The 18,309-nt window shown below is 52.0% G+C and overlaps 9 protein-coding genes across 9 annotated transcripts; 6 read left to right on the top strand and 3 right to left on the bottom strand.

Moving 5' to 3' along the window:
• Nucleotides 1-84: 84 nt before the first annotated feature.
• J4E79_001417 (uncharacterized protein) lies at nucleotides 85-2,962 on the top strand (the record flags this gene model as incomplete). The annotated part of the gene is made up of 2 exons (XM_049350327.1): nucleotides 85-709; nucleotides 849-2,962. 2 exons carry the CDS (start codon nucleotides 85-87, stop codon nucleotides 2,960-2,962), a joined length of 2,739 nt encoding a protein of 912 aa, XP_049215486.1.
• Nucleotides 2,963-3,302: 340 nt separating this feature from the next.
• J4E79_001416 (uncharacterized protein) lies at nucleotides 3,303-3,968 on the top strand (the record flags this gene model as incomplete). The annotated part of the gene is made up of 1 exon (XM_049350326.1): nucleotides 3,303-3,968. One exon carries the CDS (start codon nucleotides 3,303-3,305, stop codon nucleotides 3,966-3,968), a length of 666 nt encoding a protein of 221 aa, XP_049215485.1.
• A 61-nt stretch (nucleotides 3,969-4,029) lies between these two features.
• J4E79_001415 (uncharacterized protein) lies at nucleotides 4,030-4,560 on the bottom strand (the record flags this gene model as incomplete). Its single annotated transcript, XM_049350325.1, has 2 exons — nucleotides 4,030-4,307; nucleotides 4,362-4,560. The coding sequence occupies 2 exons, from the start codon at nucleotides 4,558-4,560 to the stop codon at nucleotides 4,030-4,032; spliced, it is 477 nt and encodes a 158-aa protein (XP_049215484.1).
• An 841-nt stretch (nucleotides 4,561-5,401) lies between these two features.
• Nucleotides 5,402-6,564, top strand: J4E79_001414 (uncharacterized protein; the record flags this gene model as incomplete). Its single annotated transcript, XM_049350324.1, has 2 exons — nucleotides 5,402-5,977; nucleotides 6,031-6,564. The coding sequence occupies 2 exons, from the start codon at nucleotides 5,402-5,404 to the stop codon at nucleotides 6,562-6,564; spliced, it is 1,110 nt and encodes a 369-aa protein (XP_049215483.1).
• Nucleotides 6,565-7,148: 584 nt separating this feature from the next.
• J4E79_001413 (uncharacterized protein) lies at nucleotides 7,149-8,624 on the top strand (the record flags this gene model as incomplete). The annotated part of the gene is made up of 1 exon (XM_049350323.1): nucleotides 7,149-8,624. One exon carries the CDS (start codon nucleotides 7,149-7,151, stop codon nucleotides 8,622-8,624), a length of 1,476 nt encoding a protein of 491 aa, XP_049215482.1.
• Nucleotides 8,625-8,979: 355 nt separating this feature from the next.
• Nucleotides 8,980-10,378, bottom strand: J4E79_001412 (uncharacterized protein; the record flags this gene model as incomplete). The annotated part of the gene is made up of 5 exons (XM_049350322.1): nucleotides 8,980-9,508; nucleotides 9,559-9,843; nucleotides 9,907-10,007; nucleotides 10,061-10,279; nucleotides 10,331-10,378. 5 exons carry the CDS (start codon nucleotides 10,376-10,378, stop codon nucleotides 8,980-8,982), a joined length of 1,182 nt encoding a protein of 393 aa, XP_049215481.1.
• Nucleotides 10,379-11,761: 1,383 nt separating this feature from the next.
• On the bottom strand, nucleotides 11,762-13,602 carry J4E79_001411 (uncharacterized protein; the record flags this gene model as incomplete). The annotated part of the gene is made up of 4 exons (XM_049350321.1): nucleotides 11,762-12,188; nucleotides 12,252-12,770; nucleotides 12,826-13,355; nucleotides 13,411-13,602. The coding sequence occupies 4 exons, from the start codon at nucleotides 13,600-13,602 to the stop codon at nucleotides 11,762-11,764; spliced, it is 1,668 nt and encodes a 555-aa protein (XP_049215480.1).
• A 2,051-nt stretch (nucleotides 13,603-15,653) lies between these two features.
• J4E79_001410 (uncharacterized protein) lies at nucleotides 15,654-16,961 on the top strand (the record flags this gene model as incomplete). The annotated part of the gene is made up of 2 exons (XM_049350320.1): nucleotides 15,654-15,712; nucleotides 15,887-16,961. 2 exons carry the CDS (start codon nucleotides 15,654-15,656, stop codon nucleotides 16,959-16,961), a joined length of 1,134 nt encoding a protein of 377 aa, XP_049215479.1.
• A 501-nt stretch (nucleotides 16,962-17,462) lies between these two features.
• J4E79_001409 (uncharacterized protein) lies at nucleotides 17,463-18,191 on the top strand (the record flags this gene model as incomplete). Its single annotated transcript, XM_049350319.1, has 1 exon — nucleotides 17,463-18,191. One exon carries the CDS (start codon nucleotides 17,463-17,465, stop codon nucleotides 18,189-18,191), a length of 729 nt encoding a protein of 242 aa, XP_049215478.1.
• Nucleotides 18,192-18,309: the final 118 nt, after the last annotated feature.

Here is an 18,309-nt window from a genome sequence, read left to right as displayed (position 1 = left end):
GCGCCTTTTTTACGAACAACAGCTGTCTAACGACTATTGTTACCCACATTACTTGAGAGCGAACATTCTTCAGACGCGACCAGCATGGAGCTGGACCTCGGCCTGGACACATCGGAGCCGAGCGTCCTCGAATGGGCGAGAGCGCAAGGCGTTTGCGTGAACTATGAGACCGAGTTACTGCACATTCGCCATCTTCAATCACCATCAGACGATGAGTTTGATCGACATCTTCACGAGCCCTCCGATGCGACCATCGACACGGTTGTCAGCGGGCTTGTCAAAGAAAAGCTTACGGTGAACAAAAAGACTGCGTTGCTCCTCAAGGCAGCACATGCTCTCCAGGATGAACTTGCAAGCGATTTGACGGTCATTAATAGCCGGACATGGGGACGCGATCTACGTCAAGAGCTACCTTTGTTACCATCAGACCATGAGCTCGATGTTCTCAACTTTGGTGATGCAGCTGCGCCGGACTTCAAGAACTTACGAATACCTTACGAGGTCACTGTAGAAGAGAGCGACGAGGGCTTTGGATGGCCAACCAAGTATCTCGACTACCCTGCACAATGCGAAGCGCAAATTAGAGCCGAAAAGCTCGCTATCACACGGGATGTGTTGGTTTATATGCAGGATACCATCCGAGACGCGTATGTACCGGAAGACGGCCAAAAGCTGGAGACGGAGAGCCTGATACGAAAACAAGTATGTCGTAGTCTTATTCAATTCTGCCTGCTAACCAACTCAGAAGCCCACTATTCGGCCTGTGACACCGCCCTTACTTCCAGAATCGCCGCCACTGACACCATACATTCCATCCTCACCCACAAATCGTCTGCCATTTGATTCAGATACTGCCGACTCGGTTACTATTGAGGCGCAGGCTCTGCAGGAGCGAATTCTGGCAGCGGACGCTGTTCTTCGCACAAACTCGAATAGCAGTGATTCGATGCTATTTGATCTTACTCACCCCCCTCAATTTAGTCCTCACTTCGAAACAACCAGTTCGCCCATACTGAAGCGCCGAGCTGAGGATCTCAAAGTGGAAGGTCCTCTTATGCCATCGATGTGTTCTAGTTCGCCCATGAAAAGGCTAAAGTCTGTGTCTTTCGCGGACGAATCCTTACTCTACAAGCCATGGGACGAGGATGACGAAGATAGGGTTGACTCTGACCAATTCTTCCACGAAATCGAAGAGCAGGCTGAGCGCGCCAACAAGAAAATCGAGAACGAACGACTGTCCGGCGCTGACACGATTGCAAGGGTCGATATTCCATACATGGACTTCTCGCTGCCCATGGCACCATGGATAGAGTACAGTCGGCGCAAGGGTGGCGATCATCGACCTGATGACACGGAACTGCAAGCGCAGATGCAATTCCTCTTACGCATCAAGCGAGAGGATCTGAGGTTTGCGAAGTCCTGGCATGGGCTTTCGATCTCGGAACGAGAGTTGAGGTGGGGCTTTCTCACTACCAAGGTGTCTACTCTCAGTCTCGAAGAAAAGCTTCATGGCGAGTCGGAAGTTGCTAAGATCGTCACTGAACTGACTACGGGCGATGTCGCGACTAGCTCAGCGCAAGTGTGGAAACGCGAAGGCCTGCGTATCCTTGACGAAGATGAGGACGAAGAAGATCTGGATCCAGAGGAATACGATGAGCGAAACGACATGGAGGCTCTGATACGCAAGCGAAAACTTGAAATGGAAGAGGAGGTCGTGGAGAAGCATCGCAGGCGCACCTCTTCGCAGCCGACTGCGCGTCCACAGATCCGATCCTCCACAGAGATGCAAGAGAGCCACCACTTCAGTGACCGCGAGCCAAGAGAAGACCAGCCGGCGAAGACCCGATCGAAGAGGCTGGATCATGCCTCCCAGAAACCGCAAGCTGCCAAACAAGCGACTGGAGACCTGATGTTCGGTGGATTCTCAGCAACAACCGCGCTTAACAAGTTCATGCAGACGCGAGGGAAGCCAGTAGATTGCGTAGAAAGTAGTACTGCAAAAGCTTCTGATTCTAGGGATCGCGCTCAACCGAGAACGCACACCTTACCGGTTCGATCAAGGGGGTCTTCATCCGACCAGCCAGTGGATCAGGCTCAGCAGGCGCAAACCACCAACAAGCCGTTACCTATGCTCCCTACTGTTCCGAATAACCTGGCGCCTTGTTCTTTCGTGATCTCATCAACCTTCCTACAACAAAGGGGAATGCTGAAACTGATCGAATCCATATATCCAAGCGCAGAGATGGTGTATCGAGATTACACTTTACCGCACTCGGCAGCCAAAGAAGCTGAAATCATACTGTCACCATCAACCGGCCTCATCTTCACTACTTTACAGCAGGTCAAACAAAGAGCTCTCCCTGGTCAGCCAGAAAGATCGCCAGTGAAAGAACGCATGTTGAAGCTCCAGTTGCGGTACGAGAGACTGGTAGTGCTGGTGAGTGAAGGCCTAAGCCGCGAGATGGAAGAGCTAGGATCGAGCCGACCAGATGACCCGCGAGATACAGAAGCTCTGAGAGCTTTCGATACGTTCGCCAGCAAATTGGAAGGCGAAGTACTTGTTCGATATGTTCGTGGAGGAGAACAGGCTCTGGCGCGGTTCACTGTCGTTGAGATGGCAAACTACGGACTGCCATATGGCTCAGCAGATATTGGCGACATCAAGCCTGTGGCGCAAGAGACAAGCTGGGAAGTCTTCCTCCGTCGAGTCGGCCTCAACCCGTTCGCTGCTCAAGTGATCATGGCATGGCTCCGCAAACCCTTGAACATGCCGATAGCTCCTTCTTCAACCCATCACGCGAAGACTGTCTCAGCATTTGGTCTCGCCCGCTTCTTACTGATGGGTGAAGAGGAGCGAATCCATTCATTCCAAGCTTTGATGGGTGGATATCGCGTTCTGATGAGGGTTAGCGAGCTAATCGACCAACGGTGGGTCAGCGCTGTGCATGGGTTTAGGATGTGAGATGAGCTGAGGGCAGTTGCGTTATTCATTGCGAAGGAGTTACGGGCATGCTATGTTCAGAAGTCGGACGGAAAGACTAAATTTAGAACGTTCGCTTTTCTTGTGATGCAGCACGAAACGTCATCTCAACTCACGGCCAGTCTGAGCTCCTTCACACACGAGTGAATGTGGGGTGAAGCTTGGACCAAGAATGACGCAGAAGCATCTCGAAATGTCGCAAAGGCTGCGCAACGATGATTGTTGCATGTCAAACTTTTTCACGCGCGGCTTGCAGCCTTACTGCCATCTCAAGTACTTCTTTTTCGCATAGCCTCGAATCACGCGCTTGCGACACGTGAACATGTCTTCAGTCGGTGTCATCATCTCAGGGCGGCCTGTCATCACCGAGCCTTCCTCCGTTATATCGCCGACCCAGTTTGCCTTCCAAATCCCTTCGCAGCCGTCATTCTCCCACATCGTCGTCTTCCTGCTTCCGGGCGTCACCTTACCAGATGGCACCGCCGCCGCCGTATACGCGCAATTACCCGGTACGACCGACTTCAAACTTCTCGGCGCAATCGCGAACGAAAAGCCTAGCGCGATATTCAAAGTGAACGCGAAAGCTGGTGGGCCTGCAGGTGGTGGCCTAGGCGACAATGACGATGCCATGGTGGACGAGGGCGTGTCGATGGACGCGTCGAACGTAAGCACCGTGCCGCTGGCCCTTGGGATAAGCGTTGAACCAGCGCAACAAGTCGCCGCAGCTCTGGAGCAGAACAAGGCTCAAGAGGCCGCAGCATCAGCAACACCAAGCATGGGACAAGGGAATGAGTTGGTGCTGAGAGGGCAAAGAAGCGTGGAGACCAAGGTGCTGGCGCAGAGGATCATCAAGAACTGCTACGACTTCTTGACAAGCTGGGGCTCCGGAGACACAGTGCCGTTGAAGGCATTCCAGGCATGGTGGACAAAGTTCGAGGGCAAGATCGAAAGGGATCCGGGTTTCCTGGAGAGGAGCGACGGAGGTTGAAGACGTGACAGCCTCGGTGGATTACAAGAGCTTGAAGGATACGAAGCTCGCATACAGCCTCTCAAAACGCCTTGTTGACACCGTCCCATTCCGGCTCCACGAGCCATGCCTCATACATCGCACGCGGCCACGAAACCTTCGGCGCCTTCTCTGGCTTCCGCTTTGCCTGCTCCACCACCGCATCACCAAGCACCTTCTCGATTCCCGCCCGCCCCCACCGCGCCTCCAGTCCCTCGGCCAGTGGTTGCAGCACCTCGTACCCCTCGCCTTTCCGTCCAAAATCCGTAATGACCCCGATACGAACAAGTCTCGACAGCTCACCAATTCTTTCGGAGATCCCTGGACTGGTATGACACGCGATGGCTGTCCAGACATCGTGTGCGTCCGACCCACCCACACCAAAGCCGGATAGAAACTCGACTGCGGCATCGCCGCCCTCAATCTCGAAGCGCTGAGGACCATCATAATTTTGGGTAGTTCCGAGATCGTGGAAAAGGCACGCGACTACGAGTAGATTGCGTTGATGAGTGTCCGTGAAGTACTTGGAGGATTCGTGTTTGGCCAATGCGTCGGCGTAGAGATACACCCTCATGCTGTGGTTCAAAACCGCCGGATGTAGCAGCTCAGCTGCATGTGGATATGCAGCTTTCGATATCTGTGTATACAGGCTGTGCTCAGAAAGGTGCTTGTATGCTCTATTGTCTGCATCTTGGGCTTCGGTAATGGTTAGGTCGGATGGTGGGCACATGGCTGTTATAGAAATAGAAGCGTAGTATGGATATCAACGAAGACATCACATCATGGTGTTGTACGTTTTGTCAAGAGATTACTTCGGTCACGCCTTCTTGTCGTTTCCAAGGTTGCCCGTTCCCAATCGGGACGAAAGGCGTGAGTGAGCGGGGTTACCACAATACCTCCGAGGATACAGCTCTTGCACCTCCACGTCCATGTACCGCCCACACAAATCCGAGAGAAAACCAAACGTAAGCGTCAAGACTAGAGGCCGGTAACGGCTATCAAAAACGGTGCCCAGTCATCGAGCTTTGCAAAAACATACTTGGCGTTCTTACTAGATATCTTCTAGCGGATCCAGAGGGTGGGTTATCGCATGCAAGGCTTACTGATAAGACCCGACCATACCACGACAAATCCGGACGAGTTGCATGGCCAAGAGAGCGAAGCTTGACTACGACTCGCAGAACTCACTAATCGAGCTGCTTGTAGAAATACCAAGACGGCATGACGACACTATCTTCACAGTAGCTTGACAATGGCTTGATAAGAAGCCGTGGAGATAGGCGTTGTAAGTTGGCCGACGGTGAGCTTGGCATTGGAGCTGCATGAACTGGAGATCACGAAGAGTATAAAAAGACAATTCAAGTTCCTGAAGAAGTCGATTGTAATCCAGCGACGTACCTCCTTCATACGCAAAGATGAAGCTCTCTACCCAACTCCTTCCTCTTCTCACGACTCTTACACTAGCTTCACCGATTGATCTCAGTCGCTCAAATGTCCACCGACTGTTCGTAAGACAAGACATTCAAACACCAATAAATGCTTCTCTTCCCAATGTCACCATCTTCGCAACCGGCGGTACAATTGCGTCTCAGGGCAACAGTAACACACAGACGACCGGCTACTCAATCGGCCTCGGGGTACAACAGCTCGTCGATGCCGTCCCAGAACTTCTCAACATCTCCAACATTGCCGGCTACCAGATCTCTAACGTGGGATCTGGTAGCATCAATGAGACTATCAGCCTGAGTCTGGCGCATATGATCAATGCTGAGCTAGCGAAAGATGAGATTTCGGGTGTTGTGGTTACACATGGAACTGATACGCTTGAGGAGACTGCGTTCTTTTTGGAGAGCACCGTCAATTCTACGAAACCTGTTATCGTCGTTGGTGCTATGAGACCAGCGACCGCGCTGAGTGCAGACGGCCCGCTCAATCTATACCAAGCGGTCACACTGGCCGGATCTCCAGTTGGAAGAAACCGAGGAACGATGGTGAGTAGATCAATCAACGCCGAACTAGAGATAAAAGTTAACAATACCCTCAGATCGTACTCAACGACCGCATCGGCTCTGCATTCTACACCACAAAGAACAACGCCAACACACTCGACACATTTTTCTCGACTGAAGCCGGCCAACTCGGTGTCTTCATCAACCAAGTTCCGTTCTTCTTCTTCGCACCATCTGAGCCCGTAGGCCGCGTAGTCTTCGACGTGACCAACATCACAGACCTAGCCTCCGTACCAATTCTTTACGCACACCAGGACATGGATCCCAGTCTTTTCAACGCATCCTATGCCTCCGGCGCCCAAGGTATCGTTTACGCTGGAGTCGGCGCAGGAGGTGTGTCTAGCAAGGCAGCTTTGGCTGCTGAAGAGCTCTACAACGCGACAGGTATCCCGATGGTGGCTAGCCATCGAAGTGCTGACGGACTCGTACCAGACGGTGGCGATTTTACTATTGCAAGTGGGTTTTACAATCCGCAGAAGGCGAGAATTCTGTTGCAGTTGGGTCTTACGATGGGATGGGGCGAAGATGAGATTAGAAAGGCTTTTGCGCTGAGTTATCCTGCGCCGTGAGCAGGTTTTGTTGTTTTCAGCAGAAATGAATATGTTTATGAGGCAAAGCAACTGCAGCCTAACCCATCTCGTTCACAGCTTTCCACACCTGTTAGCAGGCTCAATGTGGTGATGATGCCAAGACGGGTGTGTCGGATGAGTGGTAAGCAGAGTACGTCGAGTGAAGTCTGCAGTAGGTTGCCTAGCTGGCGACAATCTGTCCTGGTCGTCGGCGGTTAGTTGCTAATCGTCCCAATGAGCTTGGATCTGTCGCGGAATGAGACTGTTAAGGATGAATACGCGATGTCGCTGTCGCGTCGCTCACATGCAGTCGGACTACGCTAGGTCGGGCTGATTATGCGACGGGGCCAACATCGATCGCGTACGCGTTTACGGCAGATTGCGCGATGCGGCGTTGGAGTCGTTGGTGCACAGCCTACCAGAATTCAGGGCAAGCCAGATCTCACGTTGTTAGCCGCAGGTCGTAGGGTCTTGCACCACCGACGTCATGACTTGGCGCTACTTTGGGAAGCCACCCATCTTCCCTATAATTACGTTTATTGCCCAGCATTGGTGATAGTCAAGTCAAACCGAAATTCGCAATTATGTCAAATGATATCGCAGCAAACCGCTCTGGGCTCAAGGACTTTATTTCTTCCATAGCGACCATCTCGGGAGATCTTTCAAACATTACTGCACCGCCGTTCGTACTAGCCGAGAACTCGACAGTTGAGATACCACAGTACTGGGCGGATCATCCATATCTCTGGGCTGCACCGGCGTCGGAAGAGGACCCTGAGAAACGCGCGTTGCTTATGCTCAAGAACTTCCTAGGCTCGTTACGGGGACAGCAATATGCGGGGCGGAATGAGGAAGATGGTGTCAAGAAACCGTTGAACGCTTTTCTCGGCGAGCTGTTCCTCGGAAGCTGGAATACTGAGGAGCTGGGCGAGACGCGACTAATCTCCGAGCAAGTCGGCCACCATCCACCTGTAACGGCGTGCTACTTATGGAACGATCAAGTTGGGATCCGAGCGGAAGGGTTTACGGAGCAAGAAATCACATTTTCTGGAAACGTCAGTATCAAACAGAAGGGATACGCCATAGTACATGTCGACAAGTACGACGAAGATTACCTCCTTCCACTGCCGAACATTAAGGTCAAGGGTCTCTTAGGCGGGGTTCCACATCCGGAGTTGTACGGCGAATATTCTCTCATCTCATCCAACGGATACATATCGCATATCAAATTCGAGGGCAAATCTTTGTTCGGCTCAGGGCACAAAAATGGATTCCACGCAAGATTTTTCCACGCAGACAAGCCTGGTGAGACCATCTACGAAATCGAGGGAGCGTGGAACAGCACGTTTACCATCAAGGACGCGCGGAACGGTTCCGAGGTGGAGACCTTCGACGTCAGAACCATCAAGCACAAACCCATGACTGTGCCCGACCTCTCAGAACAAGACCCATGGGAGAGTCGCAAAGCATGGGGCGATGTCATATCATCCCTGCACAAAGGCGACATGAAGGGCGTTTCAACTGCGAAAAATGTAGTCGAGAATGGCCAAAGGCAGATGCGGAAAGACGAAGAAGCGAAGGGCGAGGAGTTTCAACACGTCTTCTTCAAAACAGTACCCAACGACCCGATCTTCGATAGATTAGTAAAGCATGACCCGCAAGCTTACACTGTCGATCCGTCAGGCGGCATTTGGAAAGTCGACAAGGAAGCCGCGAAGCAGCGACAGCGCCCGTTCCACGGCAACCTCACACCATCAAACGAAAGGATAGGTGGAGCGCAAACGCAGGGGCGGACGCAAGAGGGCAGACAATCAATAAATGACCAAGATCAGCAACGCAGTGGGGCTGCTGGCGCAGTGGGCACGGCAGCGACGTCTAACGGCTCTGCACCGGATGGGCCGGTTGAACAGGTCGGCGACGTGAGCCCACGTGCCGACCAACGTCCAGATTCGGCAGTGGGGAGCAAAGGGGAGTCCTGCAGTCAACCGGCCAATGTGACGGAGGTAAGTGATGAGATGGTTGAGAATTTCTTGAGGGCGAAAACGAGTAATGTACAGTAAGCGGTGATTGTGAAACTTGGAGTTGATCATGCGCTAGAGTTTGACCTGGATTATGTAGTTTTGGATACTTAGATCCCTTTAGTCAAAACGTCCTAAGGTTACATACACCGCCAACGAATCTCGCTTCAACTTGCATGTATTGATGGGGGGCGAGCATCGTACATGAGCTCTATACCACGCGAGACATCACGCCATCCCTAAAGCAGCTGTGACATATGCAAGTCTGATGTGTATATCCTTTTTTTGTATTGTTGACTGGCTCGCGCCGCCATGAGGATGGTATCATGAATCTAAATTAGCTAATAACAAGGTCGTCCATATCGTTCACTGTCCACTCCAGTTGCCTTCTCCAATTCTACCGTCTCTCGTTCTTCTGGTTGATGTGCGTCTCCATAGTGATTTCTCCAACTCTGCATTCCTCGTCAGACACCTTTCCACCACCCTTTATTCTCCAAGTGTTGAACACCTTATCGCTCTTCTCGTTTTCCGCGGATAGATCATCGCGGAGCCGTACTGGCTGAAGGTTGCCCATGCCGTAGTCCTGGTCGATCTCCGACTTCGTAGACACACCCTTTTCAGTCTTCAGCAGAGACATTGTCATGCTGAAGAGGCTGGGCTTCTTTTTCGATTCTCTGTTCGGGTCGTTGACCCATTGTGGTGTTCGCATGTTCGATGGACGTGACGGGCCGAAGGAGGAGTTGCTGAATCCGAATTTCTCAGAAACTTGTCGCCAGAGGGGACGGAGAGTAGCGAGAGAGCCAGCTGTGATGGCGAGACCCTGTTCGATGTCCGACCAGATTGCGATATCAACAGTGGCCCAGAGGAAGTCGGGGTTCTTGAAATCCATAACGTAACCCATGCGCACACAGACTGCAACACTAGCACTGCAAGATTGTTAGGAATAGTATGCTGAAGTGATGACAAGTAAACTTACACGCAGGCCATCCCGAGAATAGGAATCAAAAGGACCCTGGTCTTGACGGACATGTTCAAGCCCCAAATCAGGAAGAAGGGTAGGATAGCAAACGTGAAGTCGCTAATGACCGAGATTGCGCTGTACAGGAATGTAAGACCGATGATGACGTCTACGTTGATGCATGTCCCTGCTGGGTTGTTCTTGTCCCAGAAGAAGCTGATCGGGTGGCATTGGAAGAGGGTGACGAAGAAGAAGACGAGGCCGCACAGCACCGTGAGGCCCATCGCAGCGTAAATGATGTACCTGAATGAGGAGTACGAAGTCAGTTACTGAATCTTATGAAACTAACGCAACGGCATGGCTTACTTGTGCAGTTTCTTAACAGTGACACGGAGAAGGAACAAGCCAATGGACATCTTTGACGTAATCATCGCCCAGCAGTATGCGATGTAGCAAAGCCACCAGTACTATACATACTGTTAGAATTGAAATAGAGACAAGTTCAAAGGTTCGCACATACCCTCATTGCTTTGTACTGTTGCTCACTCGAAAGCGTGTCCATATGGCGTCCAGTGCCATAGTGGATACCGCCAATTGCGCAAGTAGCAAACATAACATGAGCACACAATGCGGCCACCATCCACCAGTCGTCTGCTCCGAAAGCTTTAACGATACGGGCTCGTACGTAAACTCGCAGGACAGTGGTAATGAACGCTAGCGAGACGAACGTTGAGCACACCTGCGGATGTCAGTCAATGGTCTCCACTTCCTTCAGCGTCTTTGAACATACCGCCTGCAGTTCAGGTCCTCGGTTCGCAAGTTCGTGCCTTGAAGCCATGGTGAAGGCGTGAATTCGGGCAAATCTGGTTCACCCCCAGGTTCTGAAGAATCCGGCGGGTTTTGGCTCCATATACCTCGTACCCGGGCCCTTGGGTACCAGCCAAGTTAAGTCAGCCCACAGTCAAGCGAGTCTCGATTCGATGGGTGCCCAGGGGAAGGGCGGCTCGTGGGCCTGCCATGTGCTACTGAATCAGGAATGGCAAACACCGCCGGCATGTCAGAGCAGGGTCCGCTTGCACGCCATGCTGATCAACGCCCAGACGTTGCGATAGGACATCAGGGATGTTGTGGCGATTATTCCCGCGGCTTCGCAGCTGCTGTTCTGGGAGTTCTCCTACCACGTTGTCCGCCTGAATCATAGACGATCATAATTTGTTGATGGAGAACTGCGGCTCGTGAAGCTCCCGCAATCTAGACTACCCGCGCACAATTAACGTCGACGGACTCCGTTCCGACAATCAAGTGCCCGCTTTGGCTGCAGACGTCAGAGTTTTCGGTGCTCAAGTTCCCGTGTTCAAGTTCCCGTGTGTGCAAGCCTGTGGATCCGCTCTGGTCCCACAGGCTGACCTCGATGTTGATTTCTAACATTGGTGAATGCCGGTTAAATGCCAAGCGTCAATGTCGCGTGGCCCAGGAACAGGAGGGATCCGCGTTTTCCTCAGGGACGATAGTCAACGCATGTGTACATGCGCAGGTGCATACTAGACGTGACTCTGTTGGGGACGAAATTTCCGGCGGGGCGTGCTAAGCGAGGCGATCTAGCACGATCTTGGTAAGACACGTGGAAGCTACAGGGTAGCGGAGGACGTCGGCGACCGTTAGCGGCAGATCGTGAAACTGGGCCTCCAGATACCGAGGCATGACTGGGTGATGATTGGGAGATGGGACACGACTCATCAGCAATGCATACCAAGGCACTTAGAGACGGCTTGTTCAGTAGCGGAACTGTCACTCGGGTCATCATTAACCCCTTGAAGGCGACGGAGGCGACTCCGAAACAGTACGTAAGGCTGTTGACATCTGATCGAAAGGGGAACGCCCAAGGAATGATACGAGCGATGAACCACGAGTCGTACTGACATCGTTGACAGATTCGGACAGATCAGTCCGATATGGAAACGAGCTGCATCTATCCGCTCGAAAAGAGACCAACACGGACGATGCTGGCCAGCAATCCTTGTGTCTTTCACACCGCAGCACCTCTCTGCACTCAGATAGAAGATCGTCCTCATAATCAACCGGAGGATTTCGTTGGCCAAGTGGACACGGAGGACACGGAACGAAACCCAACTGGCCAGGAACCATATTCGTTCAACGACGATCGCATCCTAACGTAATGTTTCGGGTCATCACGAACTGCCCGGCCCTCTACGAGTTCCCACTACTCAGGATTGCGTCGGCAGTAGCAGCTCGCGTTAACACTAACATCAGCTACAGCAAGTGCTATCCTGAGTTGCTGCCCAATGATTCCCGCCTCGTCTTTTCGACCCAAGGTTATCAAACTCTCATGGTAGCCGCGCAGGGCCCATACGTTGTTCGGATGTTGCCTTGCCCGCGGTAGCGTATCATCGAACCCAAGGTCTGCTTTATAGGCCGCTGCCGCATCTTCTATTCGGCCCTGCTCCAACAACAGAGCGGCATAGGCGTGTCGTGTCGGCTGCATCCAGGGCCATGGCTCGGCGTACACCAGGTCGTCGTCACGCTGGATGGCTGTTTCAAGGTGTCTGAAAGCTTCCTCGTAGTTGCCTTTGCGGTACTCAAGTTCGCCGTCCAACATTGCTATGCCAACTTGAAGGACGACATTAGACCTGCATGGGTTAGTATGCCCTTATAACCCGCCATTCCGGATAGTTTGACTGTATGCACCGTACCTGTTTGGAAAATCCCCGCATATCCGAGATGCTGGAATACGTTCAACTGCTTCGACCAGAGCGTCGCGTTCCTTCTGTGCCTTCACGATGTCGCCAGTAACGGCATACGCAATACCTTTGCCATAATGCGTCATAGCCGTTGTCACACAGTGAAGATCTCTATCCGATGGCATCTCGAGTGCAATGAGATCTTGCCATTGCCCGAAGCGAACCAGGACATGTACACGAACTGATGCAAAGTTCTCCAGCCAGTCTGCCATGGGCGGACTCTCGATGCGCAGAAGCGAGACAGGTAGTGAGGCTTCCATGCGGTCGACCGCATCTAGCGCAACCTTCAGTTGCCCCGCAAACATCGCTGCGTATATGAGCGAGTGATAGTTGTGCATCATGTAAAATGAGTAGAAGTTTTGTGCTCCATGCTCGGAGACATACTTCTCATCTGCAAGGCAGGCTTGGGTGTTAGCATCTATGGCACGTCGATAGTCGCCAACAAGGATGTCCAGATGGGACGGCATATGTCTATAGGTCTCTAGAGTTAGTATGTGCTTGACGGAGGCTTCTTGCATACACTCACAGCAAATGTCCTCCGTCGGGGGTAAGATGTCTTAGCTGATCTGCACAGATAAGAGCTACTTCAGGCGTTGCTGACATCTCCATCAAATGAATGTACAGGTGGAGAACTCCTGGGTGCAGATGTGAGCCGTCCTGCTGTAAAGCCTTTTCGAGCACGGTCTTCGCCTCTAAAGAGCGAGCACCTGGCGTCGGTTGGCCCGTCTTGAGGTCCCATAGATTCCATGCCGAGAGACAGACAAGAGAGTCTGCGTAGAGAGACGCCACGTCAAGGTCGTCAGAGAAACGCTCGTAAACACCCTCCATAGCTTTGGCATACTCTTCATTACATGCTTGGAACGCAGCCTCATCTAGACCTTTCGGCACGCGCACTTGAACGGCGTCGATCAGGGCTCTTTCCAGATCCGACGCACTGGAGGCGTGTAGTTCGGCCTTTTCGTTCGCTTCATTTATCTTTCCTAGTGTGGCCTTGAGTTCTTTCTCGTCAAACAAGTCCCAAGGCTTGTTGTAATTCGGTCCGAGGGCGAACGCGAGCTGCGCCGATCAGCTGGGTTTACAAGACATCCCTGGGAGACCATCAAAGACCTACACCCCAATAAGCTATCGCGCAATTCGAGTCCTCGCCGATAGCTCGTTCAAAGCATCGGGCGGACTCTTCATGGTGAAAGGCGTAGCACCAGACCAAACCGCGATCGAACCATGTTTGCGAATTTGGGCTGGAAGTGCTAATCTTGCGATGGTAAGAACCCAGATCGTACTGGTAGGAAGTTGGGTCGCGCATCGTGGTTATCGCTGGGTAGGTGTATGAAAGGCGGGAAGCCGACGGGTCGGCCGGGTGGGGCCCCAGTGGGGGCTTTCCTTGGCCTCTCTTCCGATTTCCCGCGAGGATGGCCCCCAACCCAACCTTGGAAACATCACTCGCAGGCCATTGCCATCACATCAACACCCGGCCTGCCGTGATCAAGCAATCGCTGACCGATGGAATTTCTCTTGCTTTTTTGTGTGACTACCTCACTATCCAGGCAACTATTAATATAAGTTTCTTCGAATTGGCCCCAATGTTGTACGCGTGTTGCTATCTATAGCGCCTGAAACTTTCCTCATGGCTTCAGACAGGTGGGATCACGTACATATCCGCACTGTGTTTTCTTGGAAAGCTCTTACTTGGTCGCCGACGCACATCGTGGCAATTGCGATCATGTTCGACCTTATTTATATATTGGCGCAGCGCCGTGAGGGGAGTACGAAAAAGGGGGCGGCGTGGCAGTGCAAGCCCCGCGGGAAAGCGTGCTTATGTTGTCCCGACTGTTTCCCTTCCAGCATACGTGCCTATCAGTCCAAAGCCATGTTTGCGACAAGCGCTCATCGAATTCATTTCTTCTACTGTAGATACACATAATGCGCAAGTCCGGTTCCGTCAGCTTTTTAGTGAGTGCACATTACAACGCACTGGAAGGATGTAGATAATGGGGCCAGAAGTTGCCCTTGCCGTTCGTGCATATTGTGAGGTCACACAGCTAAGGTTGGCACCACCGGTGGTCCAACAAGAATCTCTCATCAAGGGCTCCATGGGTGTGGCTGACTAGACCTGGAGCGCTTTCTACGTTATTGTAGTTTCAGCTCATTCAGCCATTTGTAGCAGCCTTCCCTCCAAAATTGTCTGGATGCAATTCACCTTTCTCACTCTCTATGTACTAAGTCTCTATACACAAACTCCAAGATGAACGGCGGAAGATCGATATCCCCCGAATTTGGTCCGTCGTCTGCAACTTCTACAGGACGGCTCGCCTCTTCGCGACGACCTATGTCATTCCAAGCAGCAACCTATAGCTTCGCAGACGATGTGGATGCTTCTGAAGAGCCTCTGGTACACTCCAACTCTACAAGTCATCTCAGTAACGACCCTGCCACCGAGCGAGCAACTGCAGTCTCGATTCACAGCTCGGATGCTGCGAATCTCGAGAAAGCATGCAAAACGCCTTCTCGACTTCGCAAAACTATGCTCTCATGGATTTTCGAGATTTTCGCATTGATCGCCTCACTCGCATCAATCGCCGCGATAGTCATTATTCTCATTGGCCAAGACAACAAGCCGGTCACGGCCTGGACATTCATCTTTACGCTCAACACAATGGTGGCCCTTCTCGGTACGGTAGCAAGAACTACTCTAGCGTTTGCTATGAGTGCCTGCGTCGGGCAGCAGAAATGGAGCTGGTTGCGCAGAAGGTCAGACTCTGTACTTGCATTTGAGAGGTTCGACGAAGCGAGCCGTGGGCCCTGGGGCGGGTCTCGTCTTTTCCTTTGGTTGCGTTTCAGGTAAAGACTCCTGAGCATCGAAACGCACTACCAAAACTGATGCAATTGCAGACACTGGGCAGCTCTTGGTGCTCTAGTCACCGTAGGTATGTCATGGATGGTCGACCTATTTCATCCTCGATAGCTAGCTCACAGCACTTCATTGTAACTCCTTGATACACTTACCAACCTCGAGTTCTGTAAATAACGTTAGAATCAGGCTAACACAGCTCATTCTCTTAGGCACGGTCGCATTTGATCCCTTTTTCCAGGCGGTCATCTCTACCTACGGGAAGATCGATGATATAGCAATGGGCTCAATCGCTGTCGACATCGGGCCAACTTCTAACGCTACCATCGGCCGAGCTTTGAGGGTTGACGGTGGATACATAATCGAGAATCAAGGCGGAGCCTTAGGGGCAATCAAAACACCGTCTGGTATATTGCAGTACACATCTACCAAGAGTCGGCCAGACTTTGGAATCGTCAGCTCTGTCAATGGAGGATTCTATAATGCCTCCACAAACGCCCCCAACAATGTCGCCTTTACTTGCTCTACGGGTAATTGTACCTGGCCAGCATTTGTTTCGGCTGCTGTATGCAGTTCATGCAAGGATATCTCTGACGCGCTCGTATTTAACGGGTCGCAAGCGTTGAACGGCACGAACGGGTCGAATGTTCCAGCCGCTATCTACAGGCTGCCGAATGGGTGAGTGTCGTCGTACGAAATGGACATCAGACACACACTGACTTCACATATCTACATTCAGACCGTACTCTGTGTTCTCACTACCAGAGACTGAGATCAGGAACTGGAACGGTCTGTCCAATATGGACGACGACGATTGGTACACGTATACTACGGGCGCTGCATCAGGGACCCCCCTAACGTTCATGACAGTGAAGACAGGGTCTACTGCACGCCAGACCCTGAAACATTCTGATGTGCAAACTTTGATGATGAGCTTCAAAATCATCAAAGCTCCTGATGACTGGGTCAAATCGAAAGTGCCATGGGAATCGTCACATCCTGTTGCAACAGAATGTGCGTTGTACTTCTGTTCGAACATCTACCAAGCCAGTAGTAAGAATGGTATGCTCGAAGAGCACGTCATCGGATCTTGGGCTGTTCGAGACCCCGACTCCCACAAGATATACGAGACCATCGGGTCTCTGGATTCGGAAGATGAAAGATACGTGGATAACACCGGATACGACCTGTACAATCCTACGATAGATTTTCCGAGACATGACCTTCGGCTTCTCATTCCTTCTGAACAGGCTGGGGGCTTCTCTCCAATGGCGGCACAAGAGGTGAACATATCTCACGCGCTTCTTCGAAGTACCATCGACTATCTCCACGTCTTCACGAGCTATGCTGCAAAGCCCAGTGGTAAGCCACCGCCCTCTTTGATCGCCTTTCCGGATGAAGACGCACCGGCTTTCGTGGACGCGTTATGGAACTCCACAAATCTAACCACAACATTCGAAAATGTGGCTCGTAGTCTCACGAATCAGATCCGAAACACCTCTCCTAATCGATTCGAAGGCGTCACACAACGCTGGGTCACGCACGTGCGTGTCGACTGGGCATACATGGCTTTTCCGGTCGCAATGCTCTCGATAGGAATCATATACGTGATCCTCGTTATAACAGAATCTGCGCGACTGAGAATACCAGTATGGAAGGAGGGCGCGCTTCCCACGCTGACGTATGGGTTCGACAACGAGACACAACGGCTGCTGAGAGAAAGGGCACATTACAAAGGAGATAAGAAGGTTAAGACGAGTGTGAGGTACGACCTGGATGAACAGGAGGACTGTTTGAGATTGATGGTTGATTAGAAAACGGCTGTTTGATACTTTTCGGACGCGTTGATGTTTGGGCAGGTATGATGGAACTAGCGCGTTCTAGAATAGGAAAGCCTCAAATTCTTCAGGGCGGCAATTTTGGGAGGAAGTCGCGTTGTCGTGATAATGACATTAATGCACAAGAGCTACGATGTTTCATCCCTTTTGCTAGGTGGCAGTAACCGCGTGAGGTTCGCGTCATGGCCCAAGTCGTACGCGATGGGGTGGCTGGTCGATAACCGCGCTAGCATCTAGTTACGTCACCCCACTTCGTTCCGATCGTGAGAGGACTCATTCCGAGCACGGCATCGCTCAGATCACGCCACGAAGTGAGTCAACGTATCAAACCTCTACCACAGCTTGAAGTGACCAATGCTCGCATCCAGGTGTACAAGCATCCTCAACAGATATTCGAGAACCGTCCCAGCTACGAGTTCCATACGCTACTTAGCGTCACCCTTCTTTGCACAACATCCTCCACGACGACCAAAAAGCATGCTGCACTCAGCCACCGAGTCAGCGAAGAAAATCTTCGCACCAACAAGCAACTCCGAAGACCCTGGCCATGCAACTCAGTACAACAAAGGCGCACTAGACCGCGAGGACCTCCTTCCCTCGCCAACCGACCAGTTCCACAAGTGGTTCGAGGAAGCGCAAGCCAACAACGTATACCAGCCTGAGACCGTCGTCTTGTCTACCGCAGAACTACCCAGCGGAAGAGTGTCAGCACGCACGCTCTATATGAAAGAGCTAGACGAGCGCGGCTTTGTCATCTACTCAAACTTCGATACAAGTCGCAAGGCTAGCGACATACGAAGCAATCCTCATGCAGCATTGACTTTCCACTGGCGCGAACTGGAGCGTCAAATTCGTGTCGAAGGAACGGTAGAGCGGCTTACGAACGAGGAGTCGCAGGTTTATTACGATACGAGGATTCGCGGTTCAAGGATTGGCGCGTGGGCAAGTCAGCAGAGTAGTGTGATTGAGAGTAGGGAGCAGCTAGAGAAGAGAGTAGAGGATGTGGAGAAGAGGTTCGATGGTAAGGATAAGATTCCCGTGCCGGAGTTCTGGGGCGGGCTGAGAATTGTGCCGGATATGGTGGAGTTTTGGCAGGGACGGCCAAGTCGACTACATGATCGTTTTGTTTACCGGAAGGTTGGCGGAGAGGACAACACCGAGAAGATGAAGGGGACAGAGTGGAAGATTGAGAGGCTGAGCCCGTAAGGAGGGAAGGCTCGCACTCAAGTCAGCTGTTTTCGTCCTAGGCGGCGGGTCAGAAATCATCGCAAGATCAAACATCAGATCGAAAGCCAACGGAAGTTAAAGCTACGAACAGAAGCAT

Source organism: Alternaria viburni (genome assembly GCF_023758015.1).
Source record: "Alternaria viburni strain BMP 2772 chromosome Unknown scaffold_2, whole genome shotgun sequence".
NCBI classification, from domain to species: Eukaryota; Fungi; Ascomycota; class Dothideomycetes; order Pleosporales; family Pleosporaceae; genus Alternaria; species Alternaria viburni.
This window is presented reverse-complemented; position numbering and strand designations above follow the sequence as displayed.